The sequence below is a fragment of the Stomoxys calcitrans genome, chromosome 5 (assembly GCF_963082655.1).
Source record: "Stomoxys calcitrans chromosome 5, idStoCalc2.1, whole genome shotgun sequence".
Taxonomy (NCBI): domain Eukaryota; kingdom Metazoa; phylum Arthropoda; class Insecta; order Diptera; family Muscidae; genus Stomoxys; species Stomoxys calcitrans.
In genome coordinates, this window is record NC_081556.1 from 54570799 (window position 1) to 54591759 (window position 20961).

At 39.6% G+C, this 20961-nt stretch overlaps 1 protein-coding gene across 6 annotated transcripts in view; it reads left to right on the forward strand.

The window, feature by feature from the left end:
- Positions 1-19768, forward strand: part of LOC106090641 (beta-glucuronidase) — a 108497-nt gene extending 88729 nt beyond the window's left edge. For 5 of the 6 annotated variants that reach the window (XM_059370270.1, XM_059370272.1, XM_059370273.1 and 2 more), the window contains 9 exons: positions 8836-9242; positions 9309-9621; positions 14655-15019; positions 15084-15256; positions 18483-18626; positions 18690-18774; positions 18854-19030; positions 19096-19234; positions 19303-19768. In XM_059370270.1, coding sequence (XP_059226253.1) covers positions 8836-9242; positions 9309-9621; positions 14655-15019; positions 15084-15256; positions 18483-18626; positions 18690-18774; positions 18854-19030; positions 19096-19234; positions 19303-19502 — 2003 coding nt within the window. In that variant the 3' untranslated portion in view covers positions 19503-19768. The remainder of the gene's footprint in view (positions 1-8835; positions 9243-9308; positions 9622-14654; positions 15020-15083; positions 15257-18482; positions 18627-18689; positions 18775-18853; positions 19031-19095; positions 19235-19302) is intronic. The other variant, XM_059370275.1, reaches the window with a different exon arrangement.
- Positions 19769-20961: the final 1193 nt, after the last annotated feature.

Below are 20961 nucleotides of genomic sequence, written 5' to 3' on the forward strand. Positions count from 1 at the left end.
TATATATTCTTGATCGTCATGCCATTTTAAGTCGATCTTGCCATTTCCGTCCGTCCATCCGCCTGTCTGTCGAAAACACGCTAACTTTCGAAGGAAGAAAGAAAGCTAGCCGCTTGAAATTTTGCACAAATTCTTTTTCTTAGTATAGGTCGGTTGGGATTGTAAATAGCCAAAATCGGATAATGTTTTGATATAGCTGCCATATAAACCGATCTTGGGTCTTGACTTCTTGTGCTTCTAGAGGGCGCAATTCTTATCCGATTTGACTGAAATTTTGCACGTGGTGTTTTGGTATCACTTCCAACAACTGCACTAAGTATGATTCAAATTGGTCCATGTTTTGATTTAGCTGCCATATAAACCGATCTTTGGTTTTGACTTCTTGAACCTCCAGAGGGCGCAATTCTCGTCCGATTTGACTGAAATTTTGCACGTAGTGTTTTGGTATCACTTCCAACAACTGTTTTTAGTATGATTCAAATCGGTTTATAATTTGGTATAGCTGCCATATAAACCGATCTTGGATCTTGACTTCTTGAGCCAATAGAACGCGCAATTTCATCCGATTTGGATGGAATTTTACATGAGGTGTTTTGGTATCACTTCCAACAATTACGCTAAGTATGGTTTACGTCGGTCCATGTATTGATATAGCTGCCATATAAACTAATCTGGGATCTTGATTTCTTGAGCCTCTAGAGGGCGCAATACTCATCCGATTTGGATGAAATTGTGTACAACGACTTCTCCCATAACCTTCAACATACGTGTCTAATATAGTCTGAATCGATCAATAGCTTGATACAGCTCCCATATAAACCTATCTCCCGATTTTGCTTCTTGAGCCCCTACAAGGCGCAATTCTTATCCGAATGAACTGAAATATTACACAATGACTTCTACAATGTCCAGCATTCATTTATGGTCCGAATCGGACTATAACTTGATATAGCTCCAATAGCATAACAGTTCTTATTCAATATTCTTTGTTTGCCTAAAAATAGATACTGCTCATAGAACTCCACAAATGCGATCCATGGTGGAGGGTCTATAAGATTCGGCCCGGCCGAACTAAGCACGCTCTTACTTGTTATATGTAGAACTTATCTCGAAATCTAGTCAGACTCTAATTTGGATACCTATTGAAATATCAAATAGAACCTTGTAAGATTTTCCTACGATAGGACAACAAAATATGGATTTCCACATCCTGAAAAGGCCATATCGGATAAAAGATTATAATGGGAGTTATATCGAAAACTGTGGCAATTTTGATGACACATACTGGGGCGTCAAATTGAACATCTTACGCCCTATATTGTAGAGATGTGACCAAAATTGTGGCTTTTACTGCCTGAAAAGTCGATATCGGATAAAATATATACATTGGAGGTATATCTAAATCAGGACCGATTTTAATGAAATTTTGCGCACGTATAGGAACGGCAAATAAAACGTTTCATACAAAATCAGACGAAAATTGTGGTTTCTACAGGCTAAAGTCTATTTCGGATGAAAGATATATCGGAGACCTATATCTAAATTTAAATCGAATTTTATGAAATTTTGCACACGTATTAAGACGTCAAATAAAACACCTCGTACTACAACTTTTTAAGATCGTACTAAAATAGTGGCTTCTACAGCCTTAAAAGACCATATCGGATATATATGGGAGCTATGTCTTTTATCTAGACCGATTTATATGAAATTTTGCTCCGCATTGGGACTTTACATAAAAGAACTTACGCTAAATTTTGTAGAAATCCGGCCAAAATTGTGCCTACTTTGTGTGTCTTTGAAGTCCAAAGCGGATGATGGATATGTATGCGAGTTTTATATCTAAATCTGAACCGATTTTCATGAAATTTTGCACACATATGAAGACGTCAAATAAAGCACCCCGTGCCAAATTTGATAAATATTGGACTAAAATTGTGGCTGCTACAGCCTTAAAACTCCATATCGGATAAAAGGTATATATGGGTACTATTTCTAAATTTGAACCGATTTTAATGAAATTTTGCAGTCGTATTGAAACTTCAAAGAAAACACTTCGTCCAAAATTTTGTAAAGACCCGACCAAAATTGTGGTTGCTGTAGCCATAAAATTCAATATCGGATTAAAGTTATGTATGGGAGCTATATCTAAATCTGAAGCGATTTTTATGAAATTTTGCAAACATATGAAGACGTCAAATAAAGCACCTCATGTTAAATCTTGTATTGTTCAAAATCAATAGCGTTCGTCCTTGGGTCAAAAAAAAGACTTGTGCAAATTTTCATGACAATCGAACTATAAATGCGACCTGTACATTTGATCACAAGACTACATTGACAGACAGACGGACATAGCTAAATCGAATCAGAAAATGATTCTGAGTCGATCGGTATACTTATCAATGGGTCTAGCTCTTCTTCTTAGCGTTGCAAACAAATGCACAAAGTTATAATACCCTGTACTACAGTGGTGGTGTGGGGTAAAAAAATAGTGTGATTTTGGACATTTCTTCAAATTTTGTTTCATCGCCACCGGCAAAAAATATTCTTTGAAATCGAAATATATTTCCCGATTTTCATTTTTAGAGACTTTGTTATTTTATTAATTTAAATCACATTAAACTGATAGTAATAGTATGCCCTGTTCCTTAATGGAATGTTAATAGGAAATGTAGTATTAAGCATTTTTTTAAAATAAAAGATGACTAGGAAAAACGAATAGCATTGGCTATGCCGGAGCTTTTATGATTTGATTTCCTAACAATTTTGCCCAAAGCCTTTCCCATGACGGATTTTGGACAAAATGGCAAAGAGCATTTAAAAGCAATTAATCCTTGCGAGAGTGAGGTTAGGCAAGGTTTAAGTGGCCTACCGTTGAACCATCCAGGTCGCTTTAAAAAGCCTTGCGGATGTTCACATCCGATAATTCAGACAAGTTCTAAAAGAAATGAGAACCTAAAGTGTCACTCCATTTCCCTGTCAGTACCGGAAACACACAGCAAATGTTCTATAGGCTCATCTCCCTCGACGTCCTCACAGGTTCTGCAGAAGTCGTTACTTGCAAACTTCAGTCTGACAGCATGTTTTGCGATCAGACAGTTACCTGTTTTGACGCACACAATGACTGAGACATCTGTTCTAGCCAGCGACGGCAGAGCGAAAGACCCCTTCAAGGCTAGATTAGGCCACATAATTTTGGGGTGTTCACAAGCCAACCTTTGGGACCATCTGTCTTTTGTTGCCCTTCGGGCCGAATACTGAAGAGCTAGCTTACATTTCGCTGTAATTCCAGTTACTCTGGAATGAGTATTCCAGTTCCCCTGGAATGAGTAAATTAGTTCCTAGTCTCGTAAGCTCGTCTGCTCAACAATTCCCTGGGACATCCCTGTGGCCCGATACCCAAAATAGGCAAAGATTTTTAATACCATTTGGTATCAATTAAATACCTGACAAAGGAGTCTATTAAGAATTGATGGCGTTACATTTGTATTCTTGTCGTCACGCAGAATTATTGTTGAGCTTTGTACTTAAAATGTTGACGCCATTATTAAATATTTGTTAATCAAATTAATAAAATGTTTTAATACAATTTGAGTGCGTAAAAATCTGCTCAAATACTCGAAAGCCGTGAAAATGGTACAAATTCCAAGGCCATTCTACGTCAAAAACATGATAGACTTCTCTTGTGTGAAAAACGATGCGGGTTGGTGTATTCATATCAAAACCACTTCTGGTAATCAATGGATATGGAATCAATTGCTGAATACAAAGAATTGAGGTTGGTCACGGTGTAACATTACTTTTTGTAATAATTATTAACATAAATAATCGAAATAAAATTAGATTTAAATTATTTTCAATGGGTTCATTAGGGGGTTAAATAATCAATAAAGGCTTGGTACTATAACCAATAACGGTCTGGTGCTTAATCCAATAAGAGATAGGTATTAAAACCAATACCAGTTCGGTAATAAGCCTAGTACCAAGCGGTTCTTATCGTTTTATGTTTCATCCATGCCATCCGGTATTGTTTTTGTATCATACGGTGCTGCTTTACTATCATTACCGTATGGTTCTAAAATGTGCACGTTTAGTATCAACTTTTCTCGGGGTGTAAATTTTGAACTGTTCAGCCATCTCGTTGAGAGGGCGGTTCTTAAATTCTGATATAAGTTCTCCAGAGATTTGATAGCTCACTGGAGCATGTCCGAAAAGATATGTATGCCAATCGTTGTTATCTTAGTCATTCCAGCACTTATTTTATTGCAAGGATCTCCGCTTGACACACACTACATTGGTCGGGTAATCTTCTTCATATGACCAGTTCTAGTTTTTCAGAGTACTCCCCAAAGCAGATCGTGTCGTCTAGTTTGAACCCATCCGTATAAAAGTCTATATAGCTTCTATTACCAGTAATATTGTAGTCCCCATCGGTTCTATCAGGAATAATGGTAAAGTACTTTTTAACAAAAAGCCGCTCAGGCAATGTATAATCCACAGTGCCCGGATGTGTCCGTAGCCGCCGCACGAGAAAGCTCACTTAGCCACACAGTCACACAGCAATCGTCACAGAAGTGTGTCTATCCACAATGTCCAGAGGTGTAGCGATAAATTCTGTGCATCAGATGGTGTCATCTTCAATGGGGCTGTGTTGCACAATCAATTGATATGCTTTGGATATGCTTTTACTATATGCATGCTGTTTTCGAGATAGACGATCTCTAGGGATTTTTGACTTCCGATATTTTTCTATCAACCTCTCTAGAGCATTCAACAAAAAGGATGACAGACAAATAGGATGAAAATCTTATGCCATCGACGGCTATGGTTTTACTGCTTTTGGAATGAAAATGAACTTTGTGTCTCTTCATCGTACAGTAATATAGGACATGCCAGTACAAGCAGAGTATATCTCTCAAAGTTATGGAGCGAATCTATCTGGTACAGCTTGTTATTCAACCTTTGATGCATCATCAGCATCTGGAGGTTTACAAGAGTCAAAACTCTCTATCGCCCAAAGGATTTTCGACTCAGATACAATTTCCCCAATAACCTCCTACGATTGCATATTAGAGACATACTCTTCTGGCGCCACGTTGTCCGTTAGAGAGTTTCCCTGGGGGAAATGTGTAACAACGAGTAGTTCTAGTGTTTCTTCAATAGACATATTTTATACATTCTCTGACTTCTAAATATATCCTACCGCAATAGATTTCCAGAAACGGATCTTCCTTAGACCAGAGGCCTAGATAAACCCTGCACGTAGCTGCCACCCAGGATTTGTTCTAAGCCTTTCTCTGACTTAAGCGAGTCATTCAGGACCTTCGTGGTCCGCTTGACCAATATGTCTATGTCCTCCACAGTTTCCACTACCTTTTCAGGTCTAGAGGAGATATTCGTGCAGAATTTATACCGAAATTTATCCCAACCCGCCTTATATTCTGTTCAGCCGAGGTAAATTTGAAGCATCCTCTCCACGGCTGAAACCAACATAACACTTCTCGGTCACATATTCTTACGCTGACATTTTCTGATAAAAAGGTAATATCTGACAGCTCCCGGTCTCGTCAACAGCATGTATATAGTAAGGGAAAGTCCACTGGAACAGCCCTTCACGACCTTGTAGCCTACATAGAGTGTCTTCTCGCTGTCAAGGAATATACAATGATGGCATTTCTTGACATTGAAGGTGCTTTCAATAATGCAAAACCGACGTCAATCATGAAGGAGCTGGAGTTTTTAGGCATCAACACTATGTTGGGAGGCTTGGGATCTATGGATCTTAAAAGATGAATATAGCCATTAACAATATATTAATGTCTCTGGAAGAAAAAGGTGTAAAAGTGGTCGGGTATGTTGATGACGTGGCAATTGCGGTTAAAGGAAAATTTCCCAGCACTCCAAGAAATATTCTTCAGGAAGCTCTACGTGCAACAGCGAAGTGGGCTACCGAAAGTGGTCTAGGTGTAAATCCGTGCAAGATAGAAGAAGTTCTTTTCAGCAGGAGATACAAGTTACCTTCAGTGGCATCTGTTTCCTCGCGAGGAGAGAATGTTCCATTTACAGAAAGCGCAAAATACATGGGAGTTTTGCTGGACAGGAAATTGAACTTCAAATCCAACATTTTGGAAAGGGCAAGAAAGGCCACTCTTTCCCTATACACATGCAAGAGAGCAATTGGCAAAAGTAAGGGGTTTAAACCGCGTGCCATGCGCTGGGTATATACTGCAGTTGTCAGACCTATGATGATATATGGTGTTGTGGTCTGGTGGACAGCGCCTCAAAAGTCCATTGAGTTCAATATTCAGCCGAATCCAATGGATTGCTTGTTTGTGCATAACAGCCGCACTGAGGATGACACCATCTGATGCACTGAATTTAATGCTACACCTAATCCCTCTGGATATCGCAGTTAGACAAATTGCTGCGACCACTGCTGTAACCCTAAGGGAAATTTGCCTTTGGTCATGCGGCGCCTAGGGACACAGTGTAATCCTTGATACAATGATCGATATGGCAGGCAGTATGGATTTCACATTGCCTAAGCCGCTTCTTGAAAAAAGTACTGTACCACTATTCCTGATGGAAACCATTGGATCTACAATATTCCTGGTAATAGGAGTTACGTAAGCTTCTATGGATATGGATGGTTTCAAACTAGAAAACCAGATGGGCTTTGGGGTGTACTCCGAAGCAATTGGGCTAGTTATATCGAGAAGGCTATCCGACCACTGCAGTGTATATCAAGCAGAATAAAAGACGTGGTGGAATGGCTAACATATAATGTCATAACGACGACTGGCATAAATATCTTCTCAGACAGCCAGGCAGATACTAACACCCTGGAGAACGTATTTCTGATTTCAAAAATCGCCCTCGACTGTCGCAGATCTCTCAACGGGATGGCTGAACAGTTCAAAATTCACTTGTTCTGGGTGCCGGACCACAAAGGTACCCCAGGAAATTGTAAAGCGGACGAGCTTGCGAGACTAGGAACTACCTTAAACATTCCAGGGGAATTTGTGGGTATGCCTTTAGAGACATGTAAGCTAAGTTTTCAGGATGAGACCCTAAGGGGAAAGAATAATAAATGGTCAAAAAGGGGAGGTTGTGGAAATTCCAAAATTATAATCTAGCCTTGAAGAGGTCTATCGCTTTACTGTCGCTGGCTAGAACAGACGTCTCAGCCATAATGTCTATCATGACAGTTCTGTGTATGATCGGAAAACATGCTGACAGACTGAAGATTACCAGTAACGACTTTTGCCGAAGCTGTGAGGATGTCCAGGAAGAAGAGACTATAGAACATCAGCTGTGTGTGTGTCCCGCACAGGCAGTCATAAGAGGTTTCACTTTGGGTTCTCATTTCTTTGAAAACTTGTCTGATTTAAGGAATGTGAACATATGTTGGGTGGTTCAACAGTAGGAATTAGAAGGCATTATCCTTCTTCTGTACCTGTGGTATCACAATGGACGAAAACGTTGTAATCTGCAGAAAAGGTTTGCTGGTTTAGCAAAAAATTACTACTCCCATCTTCAGCAGATTTTTTGTAGTTAGAGCAAAATTGTTTTGATGATTTTACTAACAAATTTCTCTGAGTCTATCACTGTGTTTAAGAGTATTATAGCTTTTGTACATTTAGTTGCATCGCCAAAAAAAACGAAGTTCTAAATCCATTGTAAAGTATAGCGATCGGCTTAGAATTGCTTCCTAATTCCATTTAGCTATGTCCCTGTTCAATTTTTTTTTTGTAATAAAAGAACCGGTCTCTTTTGTGTTCCGATTGTCATCAAATTTTGCACGTCAGTTTTTTGACCCATGGACGAACTTTATTTCAATTAGAAAATATCGCTCCACATTTAGATATAGGTCCCATAAATATGTTGTTTTTATCAGTTATGCCCTTTTATGGCTGTAGTAGCCACAATTTTGGTTCGATGTTAACAAAATTTAGCATGACATCCCAATATGTGTGCAGAATTTTGTTTATATCGGTCAAGATTTAGATATGCAAATGCAAATTTTGCCCATGAACATTCCACTATGGAACAGGGGCAAACTTCTCACATATCAATGAGTGCAGTCCGATTCAAGTTTAAGCTCAATGATAAGGGGCCTCCTTTCTATAGCCGAGTCCGAACGGCGTGCCGCAGTGCGACACCTCTTTGGAGGGAAGTTTTACATGGCATAGTACCTCACAAATGTTGCCAGCATTAGGAGGGGAAAACCACCGATGACATTTTTTCTGATGGTCTCGCCAGGATTCGAACCCTGGCGTTCAGCGTCATAGGCGGACATGCTAACCTCTGCGCTACGGTGGCCTCCAATAATAGCCTTATTTTTGACCCTTTACACAATTTAGCTTGAAATATTTTATTTGACATCTTGATATGAGCATAAAATGTCATCAACATCGGTTCATAATTAGATATAGCTCAATTTATATCTCTTAGATGGTTTCATTATCAAACAGGTATTGCTTTTAATACCAAACCTTTGTTATGTAGTACCATACCGTGATTGTTTTAATACCATTCTCGTCGTCATTTGAACACTTCGAACCCTATGAATTAAAACTTTTTCTTTTATGTCTTTTCTTATAATCTCCTTCGTTCGGCATATAATTATTACCGAATGGCATTAAAAATAATCTGTCTACTGTTCCTTAATGGAAATTTCGTGGACAAATCTAAAACTAGAAAATATGCTTACCTATGATCCATGCCTTGGTTCTAATAATAAAAGTATTTTGCCAATATATAATTCCGAATTTCAACCAGAAGTATTAATGAGCGCAAGCAACTACTAATTACTACCTATTCTATTTTTTGCAGCATTATCACTAATTGCCATGGGCGTTATTGGCTTTTGCATACACTATGCCATAGCACTGGTAATATTAAATAAAGAGATTAAACCCTCCGTCGGTATGCTATATCCAAGAGAATCGGAGACGCGCGAGGTTCGCTCCCTTGACGGCTTGTGGAATTTCGTCAAATCGGATCCCACCAATCCCACGCAAGGTGTTCGCGACAGATGGTTCGCAGATGACCTGAGCCGTGTGCAGGAAACCATTCCGATGCCGGTGCCGGCCAGTTACAATGACATTACCACTGAAAATGAGCTGAGGGATCATGTGGGGACTGTGTGGTATGATCGAAAGTTTTTTGTACCCCGCTCTTGGGCGGATAAGCAAAGAGTTTGGCTGCGTTTTGGCAGTGTTCATTATGAGGCATTTGTTGTAAGTATTGTTACAACTTTGACTTGTTTTCTGATTTTTGTACGCTTAATTAATTTTGTTTTACAGTATATCAATGGTGAAATGGTTGTGCGGCATGAAATGGGTCATTTGCCTTTCGAGGCTGAGATTACGAATTTTCTGAAATTTGGCGAAGAGAATCGTATCACAGTCATGTGTGATAATGCCTTAATACAAACCACTGTGCCTCAGGGTAAAATTACCGAAGTGTCCAGAGATAATGGCGTAGCTATAGTACAAACTTATTCATTTGATTTCTTCAATTACGCTGGCATCCACCGATCTGTGCATTTATATACAACACCCTTAACATACATTGAGGAGATGGAAATAACCACCGACCTCTCAAAGGATAATAATGGTATGTTTTAGCAAATGTTTTTAACTATTTTTTTCTATTTTAAGGAATTAGAGAGGAGTTTACTCAACGACTGTAACTAAAACTTAATCTTACACTAATAGAGATTGGGAATTGAAATCAGCTAAAATATTTGCTGTAACAGCTGAAAGTCTGCTGAAAATTGGACGGTCTTTTTTTGCTAAAACAGAAAATATTTTCCTCTGTTTTTAGATGATAAAAAGTTGAAAAATGTCATACATACATAAAAAACATACATTTGTTAAGATTTATTTTAATTTGAGGTGTATATAGCGGATATTTTTTTAATTTCTACAATTATTTTTAACGATATCGTATTACAGCAGACAGTTTTTGCTGATATCGTTGCCAAGTTCACATTGGAATATCTGTCAAACTACATTACAGCCATCAACAGTATTCCGACTTAATATAAAAAGTTAAGGCTAAAACAGAATAGGCGCGTTGAGGAGCGTTGTGTTGAAAAATGCAACTCTGCCAACAAATTTCAAATAATCAACACGCAAAAGATAAACATTTTTTAACTTTGACGACTAAAAACACTATCTACATGTGGCAGCACTGAATAACGTTCATTTTCAAGCATCAAATTGCAAAGCTTTTTCACTTTACCACCTTGCTTTTGTGGGATTTGTGTGCAGAGTTGTATTTTTGACACTCGACACTCAAAAACAATGCGCATCGCGCTCATTCTATTTTGGCCTTAATTCGTGATGGTGTTTAAACATAATTGTGTGATTATGTTATATTTGGCTGGAAAATCTCTACCGGCTATTGCTGGCGAACTAAAACACCTCAATGTAAACAAAGGTCATTTTCATTCCGAAAGCAGGAAAACCCTACCACACAAAGGCGAAAGATTTTCGTCCTATTAGTCTGTCATCCTTTATGCTGAAGACTTTTGGAAAGTTGACAGAAACATATCTTAGGACAAAGATCCCCTGGCCTGTGGCGGCAACAGCATGCATATAGTAAAGGCAAATCCACTGAAACAGCCCTTCACGACCTAGTCGGAAGGAATGTACAATGGTAGTATTTCTTGACATTGAATGTGCTTTCAATAATGTAAAACCGACGTCAATCATGAACGAGTTGGAGTTTCTAGGCATCAACTCTACCGTAAGAAAGTTTATTAATAACTTACTTACTAAAAGATGCATTATGGCAGGCTTGGGATCTGTGGATCTAAAAGTTTGGGTCAGTAGAGGAATACCTCTACTTTGGAATATAGCCATTAACAATATATTATTGTCTCTGGAAGAAAAATGCGTAAAAGTGGTCGCGTATGCTGATGACGTGGCAATTGCGGTTAGGAAAAAGATTCCCAGCACTCTAAAAGATATGCTTCGGGAAGCTCCTCGTGCAACAGCAAAGTGGGATACCGAAAGTGATCTGGGTATAAATCCGTGCAAGACAGAAGTAGCTCTATTTAGCAGGAGATACAAGATATCCGTACACAAACTTCTATACGGATGGTTCCAAACTAAACGACCAGGTGGGCTTTGGGGTGTACTCTAAACCACTGCAGTGTGTATCAAGCAGAGATCCTTGCAATTAAGGAAGTGGTGGAATGGCTAAGATATAATGTCATTACGACGATTGGCGTAAATATCTTCTCAGACAGCCATTAAATCCCTGTAGAACGTATTTCTGAACACAAAAACCGCCCTCGACTGTCGCAGATCTCTCAACGAGATGGCTGAACTGTTCAAAATCCACCTGTTCTGGGTGCCGGGCCACAGAGATGTCCCAGGGAATTGTAAAGCGGATGAGCTTGTGAAACTAGGAACTACCCTACACATTCCAGGGACACTGGAATCTGTGAACATGCCTCTAGCGACATGTAAGCTAAGTTTTCAGGACCAGGTCGAAGGTCAACGAATGATAATCTAGTCTTTAAGAGGTCTACTGCTTTGCTGTCATTGGCTAGAACTGGCGTCTCAGTCATTGTGCCCGTCATGACAGATCACTGTCTAATCGGAAAACATGCTGACAGACTGAAGGTTGCCAGTAACGACTTTTGAAGAAGCTGTAGGGACATTGAGGAAGAATAGACTATAGAACACCTTCTGTGTGTGTGTCCCGCACTAACAGTTAGAAAAAGTTCCACTTTAGGTTATCATTTCTTTGATAACCTGTCTGATTTAGCGGATGTTAACATTCGCAAGTTATTGGGCTTTTTAAAGCGATCTGGATGGTTCAACGGTAGGAACTAGAAGGCATCTTCCTTTTTCTGTTCCTGTGGTATCACAATGAACGAAAACGTCTAAGTAAGTCTAATGGCAAACTGTCACTTAAAACTTACCTAACAAAATCGTTGTGTCGGACCATAAATCATTGTAATGATGCTGATAGCGTTGCCAAACGCCCAAACGAAGGATGGGGGTATATTAATTTTGTTGGTCCGTTTGCAACACATCGAAATATCCATTTCCGACCCTATAAAGTATATATATTCTTGATCAACGTAAAAATCTAAGACGATCTAGCCATGTCCGTCCGTCTGTTGGAATCACGCTACAATCTTTAACAAGTAAAACCGTGCTAAGTTCGGCCGGGCCGAATCTTATATACCCTCCACCATGGATCGCATTTGTCGAGTTCTTTTCCCGACATCTCTTCTTAGGCAAAAAATGGATAAAAGAAAAGATTTGCTCTGCTATTAGAGCCATATCAAGATATGGTCCGGTTTGGACCACAATTAAATTATATGTTGGAGTCCTGTGTAAAATGTCAGCCAATTCGAATAAGAATTGCGCCCTTTGGGGGCTCAAGAAGTAAAACAGAGAGATCGATTTATATGGGAGCTGTATCGGGCTATAGACCGATTCAGACCATAATAAACACGTATGTTGATGGTCATGAGTTAATCCGTCGTACGAAATTTCAGGCAAATCGGATAATAATTGCGACCTCTAGAGGCTCAAGAAGTCAAGATCCCAGATCGGTTTGTATGGCAGCTATATCAGGTTATGAACCGATTTGGACCATACTTGGCCCATTGTTGGATATCATAACAAAACACGACGTGCCAAAATTCATTCAAATCGGATAAGAATTGCGCCCTCTAGAGGCTGAAGAAGTCAAGACCCAAGATCGGTTTATATGACAGCTATATCAGGTTATGGACCGATTTGAACCATACTTGGCACAGTTGTTGGATATCGTAACAAAACACGTCGTGCAAAATTTTATTCCAATCGGATAAGAATTGCGCACTCTAGAGGCTCAAGAAGTCAAGACACAAGATCGGTTTATATGGCAGCTATATCAAAACATGGACCGATATGGCCCATTTACAATACCAACCGACCTATACTAATAAGAAGTATTTGTGCAAAATTTCAAGTGGCTAGCTTTACTCCTTCGGAAGTTAGCGTGCTTTCGGCAGACAGACGGACGGACGGACAGACGGACGGACATGGCTAGATCGACATAAAATGTCACGACGATCAAGAATATATATACTTTATAGGGTCTCAGACGAATATTTCGAGTAATGGAGGGTATAAAAATAGGAATATTGAGTTGAAACTTTGCACAGATTCTTTTTTTTTTCTATAAGTACGTTAAGTTCGAAGATGGGCTATATTGGACTATATCTTGATATAGCCCCCATATAGACCGATCTGCCGATTTAGGGTCTTAGGCCTATAAAAGCCACATTTATTATCCGATCTTGCTGAAATTTAGGAAAGTGAGTTGTGTCGGACCTATCGACATCCTTCTTCAATTTGGCCCAGATCGGTCCGGATTTGGATATGGCTGCCATATAGACCGAACTCTCGATTTAAAGTTTACGGCCACAAAAGGCGCATTTATTACGAAATTTTGCCAAAATTTTGGGACAGTGAGTTGTGTTAGGCCCTTCGACATTCTTCTTCAATTTGGCCAAGATCGGTCCAGATTTGTATATATCTGCGATATAGACCGATCTCTCGATTTAAGGTTTTGGGCCAGTAAAAGGCGCATCTATTGTCCGATGTCGCCGAAATTTGGGACGGTGAGTTAAGTTAAGCCCCTCGACATCCTTCTGCAATATGGCACAGATTGGTCCAAATTTGGATATAGCTACCTTATAGACCAATCTCTCGATTTAGGGTTTATGGCACTTAAAAGGCGCATTTATTATACGATGTCGCCGAAATTTGGGACAGTGAGTTGTGTTAGGATCTTCGACATTCTTCTTCAATTTGATCGGTCCAGATTTGGATATAGCTGCCATATAAACCGATCTCTCGATTTAAGGTTTTGGGGCCATAAAAGGCGCATTTATTGTCCGATTTCGCTGAAATTTGACACAGTGACTTAAGTTAGGTTTTTCGACATCCGTGTCGTATATGGTTCGGAATCGGAAATCGGAACATATTTCGATATAGGTGCTATAGGGCATAAGGTATGAATTTTTCACCGAATTTTGACGAAAGGTGGTTTACATATACACCCGAGGTGATGGGTATCCAAAATTTGGCCCGGCCAAACTTAACGCCTTTTTACTTGTTTCTTGTAACAGGACCATAGTGTGTCGATCTGCCTAGGTTACGAGTTGAAAAACTTCAATCAAAATAAAATGTTTGATCTAAACTCTTGTTTTAACATTTCTTCACACAAATAACCGCTTTTTACTCACTTTGATTAACAGCTTAATATGAATTTTCTAAATTTTTTAAATGAGTTGGCTTACTGTTCCTTATTCCGCACGACGAGAGTTTGACTTTGCTTCCTTGTGAAAAATCACTACAAGTTTTACATTTTCATAACGGAAATTAATTTTGCAGTGTATGTGCTATACAAAATTCGTATAAATCATCGATCTCGCTCTCACTTTAAGCGCTTTAGAATCCTTTGTTTGTCTGACTAGCCGCTGTCCCTACTTTTCGCAATCACACTAACTTGGACTTACATCTACTATAGGGTGTAGGTAATGAAAAAATAAGTTATTATATTCTATGTAGCCATAGGTTAGCATAGCCGCCTCTCATATTCTCATTTGTCTATGATTCTCTTCTTTCTAGTTGGTTTGGTGTATTACAAAGTAAAGACCAATGGTACGGCTGCCAACGAAGCCGAGAACAACTTATATGTGCGCATTCAGCTACGCAACAAGGAAGGTAAAATTGTAGCCAATGAAACGTCAAATAGCGACCTTAAGGGTGTCCTAGAGGTACAAAAGGTTATGCCCTGGTGGCCATATCTAATGCATCCCGAACCGGGTTATCTCTATCAAATGGAAGTCTTTTTACATGGAGTCAATAATGTGCTTCACGATGTTTATCGCATAAAAGTGGGTATTAGAACATTAAGCTGGAATAATACCTCGTTTACGATCAACAGCAAACCGGTATATTTCCGAGGCTTTGGTCGCCATGAAGATTCAGATGTAAGTTACTCCCGAATTTAAAACTCCAAAAAAAGTGTTGATAATTGAATTGATTCTTTTGCAGATTCGTGGTAAAGGTTTGGATCTGGCCTTAATGACACGTGATTTCAATCTTCTAAAATGGATTGGGGCTAATGCTTATCGGACTTCCCATTATCCATATTCCGAGGAATCGATGCAGTTTGCAGATGAAAATGGCATTATGATCATTGACGAATGCCCCAGTGTTGATACAGAGTAAGTTATTTCAAAATTTGAAAGAAGTGAGTGGCTGCCATGTAAATCTTCCTCACAAATAGTAAATTGCAAATTTTGCCCATGAATATTCCACTAAGGAACAGGGGCAAACTTCTTACATATCAATGAGTGCAGTCCGGTTCAAGTTTAAGCTCAATGATAAGGGGTCTCCTTTTTATAGCCGAGTCCGAACGGGTTGCCGCTGTGCGACACTTCTTTGGAGAGAAATTTTACATGGCATAGTACCTCACAAATGTTGCCGGCATTTGGAGGGAAAACCACAGCTGAAAATTTTTCTGATGGTCTCGCCAGGATTCGAACCCAGATGCTGATGATGAGACCATCACCAGCTCCCAATAAGCCCAATTCCTGGAGGACCAATGATTGAGGTCATCCAGATAAAGCTTCGCCAGAGTGAGGCAGCTACACACGCTCTGAGGGAGAAAATATCATGACCAAGAGTCATAATGCCTTAATTCGGGACCCATGGACAACCTGGAACAAAGTTTCTGGACTGAACCATTTCAACTACCAATTATTCTATGCTAACATTGATACTTGGCCGAGGACCTGCCTTATAAACATTGTCATAAACATTTTAATTATACATTTTCCCCAGAGTTGTTAACGTCGGATGTAACAGTGACAGTGGAACATATCTGCCATTACTTTCTCTGCCTTTCGACTCTTCGATACCGCCACACACTTCGGAGCTGCATCGCCTGGTGAGGAAGGCAAAAAAGACAGGAAATGAGCTACTAATAGGGTGCGATGCGAACTCTCACCACATATCGTGGGGTAGTACCAATATTGTTAAGCGGGGCTAAGCCCTGGCAGAATTCCTGAATACTAACGACCTAATAACACTCAATATTGGTAACACTGCTACCTTTGTTAATAGGATTAGGGAGGAGGTTTAAGATATGACTATATGTTCGAAAAATCTAATCGATGAGTTTCAGGATTGGAGGGTCTTCATGAAACACTCCTTCTCTGCGCCTCGCTGCATTAGGCTTAGAATAGATCAACCAGCGCCGAATCCGATAAGCTTTCGTAATAAGGTGAAAACCAACCGGACAAAATTCGGAAGACTACTTAAAAGAAGACTTGGTTAAGATAATTTAAATTGTCCAAGCATAGAAGACATTGACGACAATGTCCACAGTATTACTGTCCTCTTCGAGAATGGAAATCAGCCTAAGAAAAATCCTGGATGACCGGGGAGATTCGCGATATTTTGGAAAGAGATCCGCAGACTTTATAATAGAGCACGTCGTAAAAAGGGGAATGTTTATTTAGATTTGTATTACAACGGCTCAAGGAATCAAGGATGATCAGAGTGGTAAAACGTGCCACCTGGAAGCTTTTCTGCCAACAGGTATAAAGCGTTAAGACGCCGCTAAGATATGAAAAAGTTTCTCTCAAAAACCCATGTCCTAACTGAAACGTTAGTAGACGACATGGGAGTGAGATCAGAGACAACAGATAATATGTTGAGTCTTTTGATAAAACGCATTTTCCACAGGATACGATGGGACTCATATTGGAGATACCAGAATCTTGGAATAATGAGGTTGATTGAAGACTTATCACTATCCGCACCCTCTTTTCAACCTAACCTAAGTTTGGCTCGGCCGATCTTGAGCACTCACCATCTGTTCTGTGAAGATTTACAGTAATTTTATAAGTTTATTTTTGAGTTATTTAAAAAAAAAAGTTATCATTGACAGTTTTGCACTCATAGAAAAAGTCTGCTAATAATGGCAACTACTGCCTGCTGACTGTTCGTAGTTGATTTTACAGTTGTTTCAACAATGGGTAGGTTCAGTTAAAGGACACGCGCCTGGCAACCGTAGCTCTGAGACCCTTTGTGATCCTCCTAGATAGAGATGAAATAAGAGAGAGAGTAAAACTAAAGTAAGAAAGGAAGTATTTTGATACAAGGACAAAGCACATGCGCATGGAGGCGAAAGAGTGAGAGAAACAAAACGCCAGAGAAACGAAACGCCAGCGAAGCGAAAGATCGTGTTTCACAGTAAAAATATATATTTTTTCACGATTACTTTTTGTAGATAATAGATTTTGAAGCAAAACAAGTAAAAGGCGTCAAGTTCGGCCGGGACGAACTTTGGATACCCACCACCTCGGATATATATGTAAACCACCTTTCGTCGAAATCCGGTGAAAAATGCATACCTTATGCTCTATAGCAGCTATATCGAAATATGGTCCGATTTGGACCAAATTCTAATAAGTACAACTCATTGTTCAATTGTGTATAACAAAATGTAGACATTTTTAGTAGCTATATCTTAAAATAAACCGATCTGAACCATATACGACAAGGATGTCGAAAAGCCTAACATAACTCATTGTATCATATTTCAGTGAAGTCAGATTATAAATGCGCCTTTTGTGGGGCCAAGATTTTAAGTCGAGATATCGGTCTATATGGCAGCTATATCCAAATAAAGGCCGATTTAGGCTAAGTTGCAGAAAAATGTCGAAGACCCTAACACAAATCACTGTCCCCAATTTCGGCGAAATCGGACAATAAATGCGCCTTTTATGGCCCCAAAACCTTAAATCGAGAGATCGGTCTATATGGCAGCTGTATTCAAATCTGTACCAATCTGGGCCAAATTGTACAAGTGTCGAAGGACCTAACACAACTCACTGTCCCAAATTTCAGCAAAATCGGATAAAAAATATGGCTTTTATGGGCCTAAGACCCTAAATCGGCGGATTGTTCTATATGGCAGCTATATCCAAATCTGGACCGAATTAAAGAAGGATATCGAATGGCCTCACACAACTCACTGTCCCAAATTTCAGCAAAATCGGATAATAAATGTGGCTTTTATGGACCTAAGACCCTAAATCGGCGGATCGGTTTATATGGGGGCTATATCAAGATATAGTGCGATATAGCCCATTTTCGAACTTAACCTGCTTATGGGCAATAAAAAAGAATCTGTGCAAAGTTTCGGTTCAAAATATCTATTTTTAAAGATTGTATCGTGATTTCAACTGACAGACGGACGGACATGGCTAGATCGTCTGAGATTTTTATGCTGATCAAGAATATATACACTTTATAGGGTCGGAAATGGATATTTCGATGTGTTGCAAACGGAATGACAAAATGAATATACCCCCATCCTTCGGTGGTGGGTATAAAAAAATATTTTTGAATATATTCTCATTGCGCCAAATTTTATTGCAGAAATTTCAAGCAGGAATTATTGGATAAGCACAAATCATCCATGGAGCAATTAATCCACAGAGATCGCAATCATCCCAGTGTTGTCATGTGGTCCATTGCCAATGAGCCTCGGACTAACCAACTAAATGCAGGCTCCTATTTTCAGTGAGTAGACTAATGTATAAAAGAGACAACAAACAATGGAATAAACTCTTTAAAATCTTCTAGATATGTAGCAAACTATACCAGAGAACTGGATCCTTCCCGGCCGGTTACAGCTGCCATAGCCGTGCCGTCATCAGATGATAAAGCTGTAAGTTTGCAAAACAAAAATCGCAAAAAAAAATCCTAACGTCTCAACTTTGTGTGTTTTTTTTTTTTTTCATTTAAAGGCCAAATACTTAGACATAATTAGTTTTAATCGCTATAATGGTTGGTACAGTAATTCCGGGCGTTTGGATATGATAACAAAGCGTGTCATAGATGAGGCAACCACCTGGTTTAAAAAGCACAACAAGCCCGTCATAATGTCAGAATATGGCGCCGACACTGTTGAGGGCTTACATCTGGTATTTCAACAACCAGAATGTTGTGCATCAAAATCTTGCTAATCGAAAATCTCTCCATTTTTTAGTTGCCCTCATATGTCTGGTCGGAGGAATACCAAACAGAGTTGTTCTCCCGTCACTTCAGAGCATTTGATACGCTGCGCAAGGAGTCTTGGTTCATAGGAGAATTTGTTTGGAATTTTGCCGACTTTAAAACAGCTCAAAGTGAGTAAAAGCTAGTTGGCCCCAAAACATCCAATTTATGTTTACAAATCACCATTTCTTCTTTATAGCTGTGACCCGTGTTGGTGGCAATAAGAAGGGCATCTTCACCCGCAATCGACAACCCAAAGCTGTGGCCCACCTATTGCGTCAGCGCTACTTTGCCTTGGGTCGTGAAGTCGACCAATGCAATTTTCCCGAAGACCTCTTCACCTACATTGCTGATGTGCGTCCGTCGCGCAATGCCAAACACGATACTACCGATTTATAATTCTAACTGGAAATCTGGGGCCAAATTCTAGTCGCTCTCTAGATTTATTCAAAACTTTCCATTGCATTTTTGCGCTTATTTTTTTTCTAATTGTGTATGTACGTTTGTATTTGAAATAAGTTGTTCAACCTTTTTTATGGGTTCATGTATTTATAAACTATTTATACGCATTGTATTACTACCAACATGTATTTTATGTACATTTATTATATATGAAAATAGTAAATTATAGTAAAATAAACTATTTTTTATATTGAAATGTTAAATGCTCACTGGTAGTTAGCGGTTTTCCATCTTAAATTCAGAGGAGTTAGTCTTAAAGGGGTCTCTATTGGAAAGCATGTACAATAGTTGGCCTTGGTGATCTGGTGGACCTCATAGAATTTCCTCAAAATCGGAATAAATCTTTGCCTTCTGTGCTCTCAAAAGTGGAACAAAGAGAAGGTGACGTAAGTGATCTCAACCGTGGACACTGATCTTCCCAAGGGTCACCTGGAATAGCTTCTTTACTTATTTTCTAAGTTGTCACAGCGCGTTCGATTAAAAAGTTGAACTCAGAATAGATTTTCAAGCACCTCTATCTACTGTACTCCTCCATTTTCTGATACTGAAATTATCTTTCTCCATCACAGTTTTTATCTTCCTCTTGTGTTAAACATATGACGCTGAACGCCTGGGTCGGAATCCTGGCGAGACCATCAGAAAAAACTTTCACGGTTGTTTCCCCTCCTAATGCTGGCAACATTTGTGAGGTACTATGCCATGTAAAACTTCTCTCCAAAGAGGTGTCGCACTGCGGCTCGCCGTTCAGACTCGGCTCTAAAAAGGAGCCCCCTTATCATTGAGCTTAAAACTTAAATCGCACTGCACTCATTGATATGTGAGAAGTTTGCCCCTGTTCCTTAGTGGAATGTTCATGGGCAAAATTTGCATTTGCGTTTAGCATCAGGTGCATTTTTAAGTTTGCCCATGAGCATGGGTGCTCATGGGTGCTGCCCGATTCAATAATAAGGGGGTCCTTTCTATAGCCGAGTCAGTGGGACACCTCATTGGGGAGAAGTTTTCACAAGGCATAGTACCTCACAAATGTCGTCAGCATTATGACGCTGAAAAAAGCGGAGATTGGTGTACTCTATGAAGCCGACCCAATTGCCCTTCTTGATTGATAAACGTCCGATGCTCAGAGGTTATGAAGTCGAGTGATAGGTCGATGGTGAGTATTATGGGGGGTGGTCTGATCCCAAAGAAATGACGGCTTGCCAGGATACTTTACTCAGAGGCTGCACCTATTTGTATTCCTAGTGGAGGCACCCTCGTTCATCGTGCAAAACGTGGAACCTTCAAACTGCTCCGCCAAAGCTATGCCCGCAGACGATTATGGGCAGATAGTAAGCCACTTATGTCGGGGTTGTAAGCTTGGCCATTAATCGGGACTCTGCTACCAACCGGTGGTTTGTAC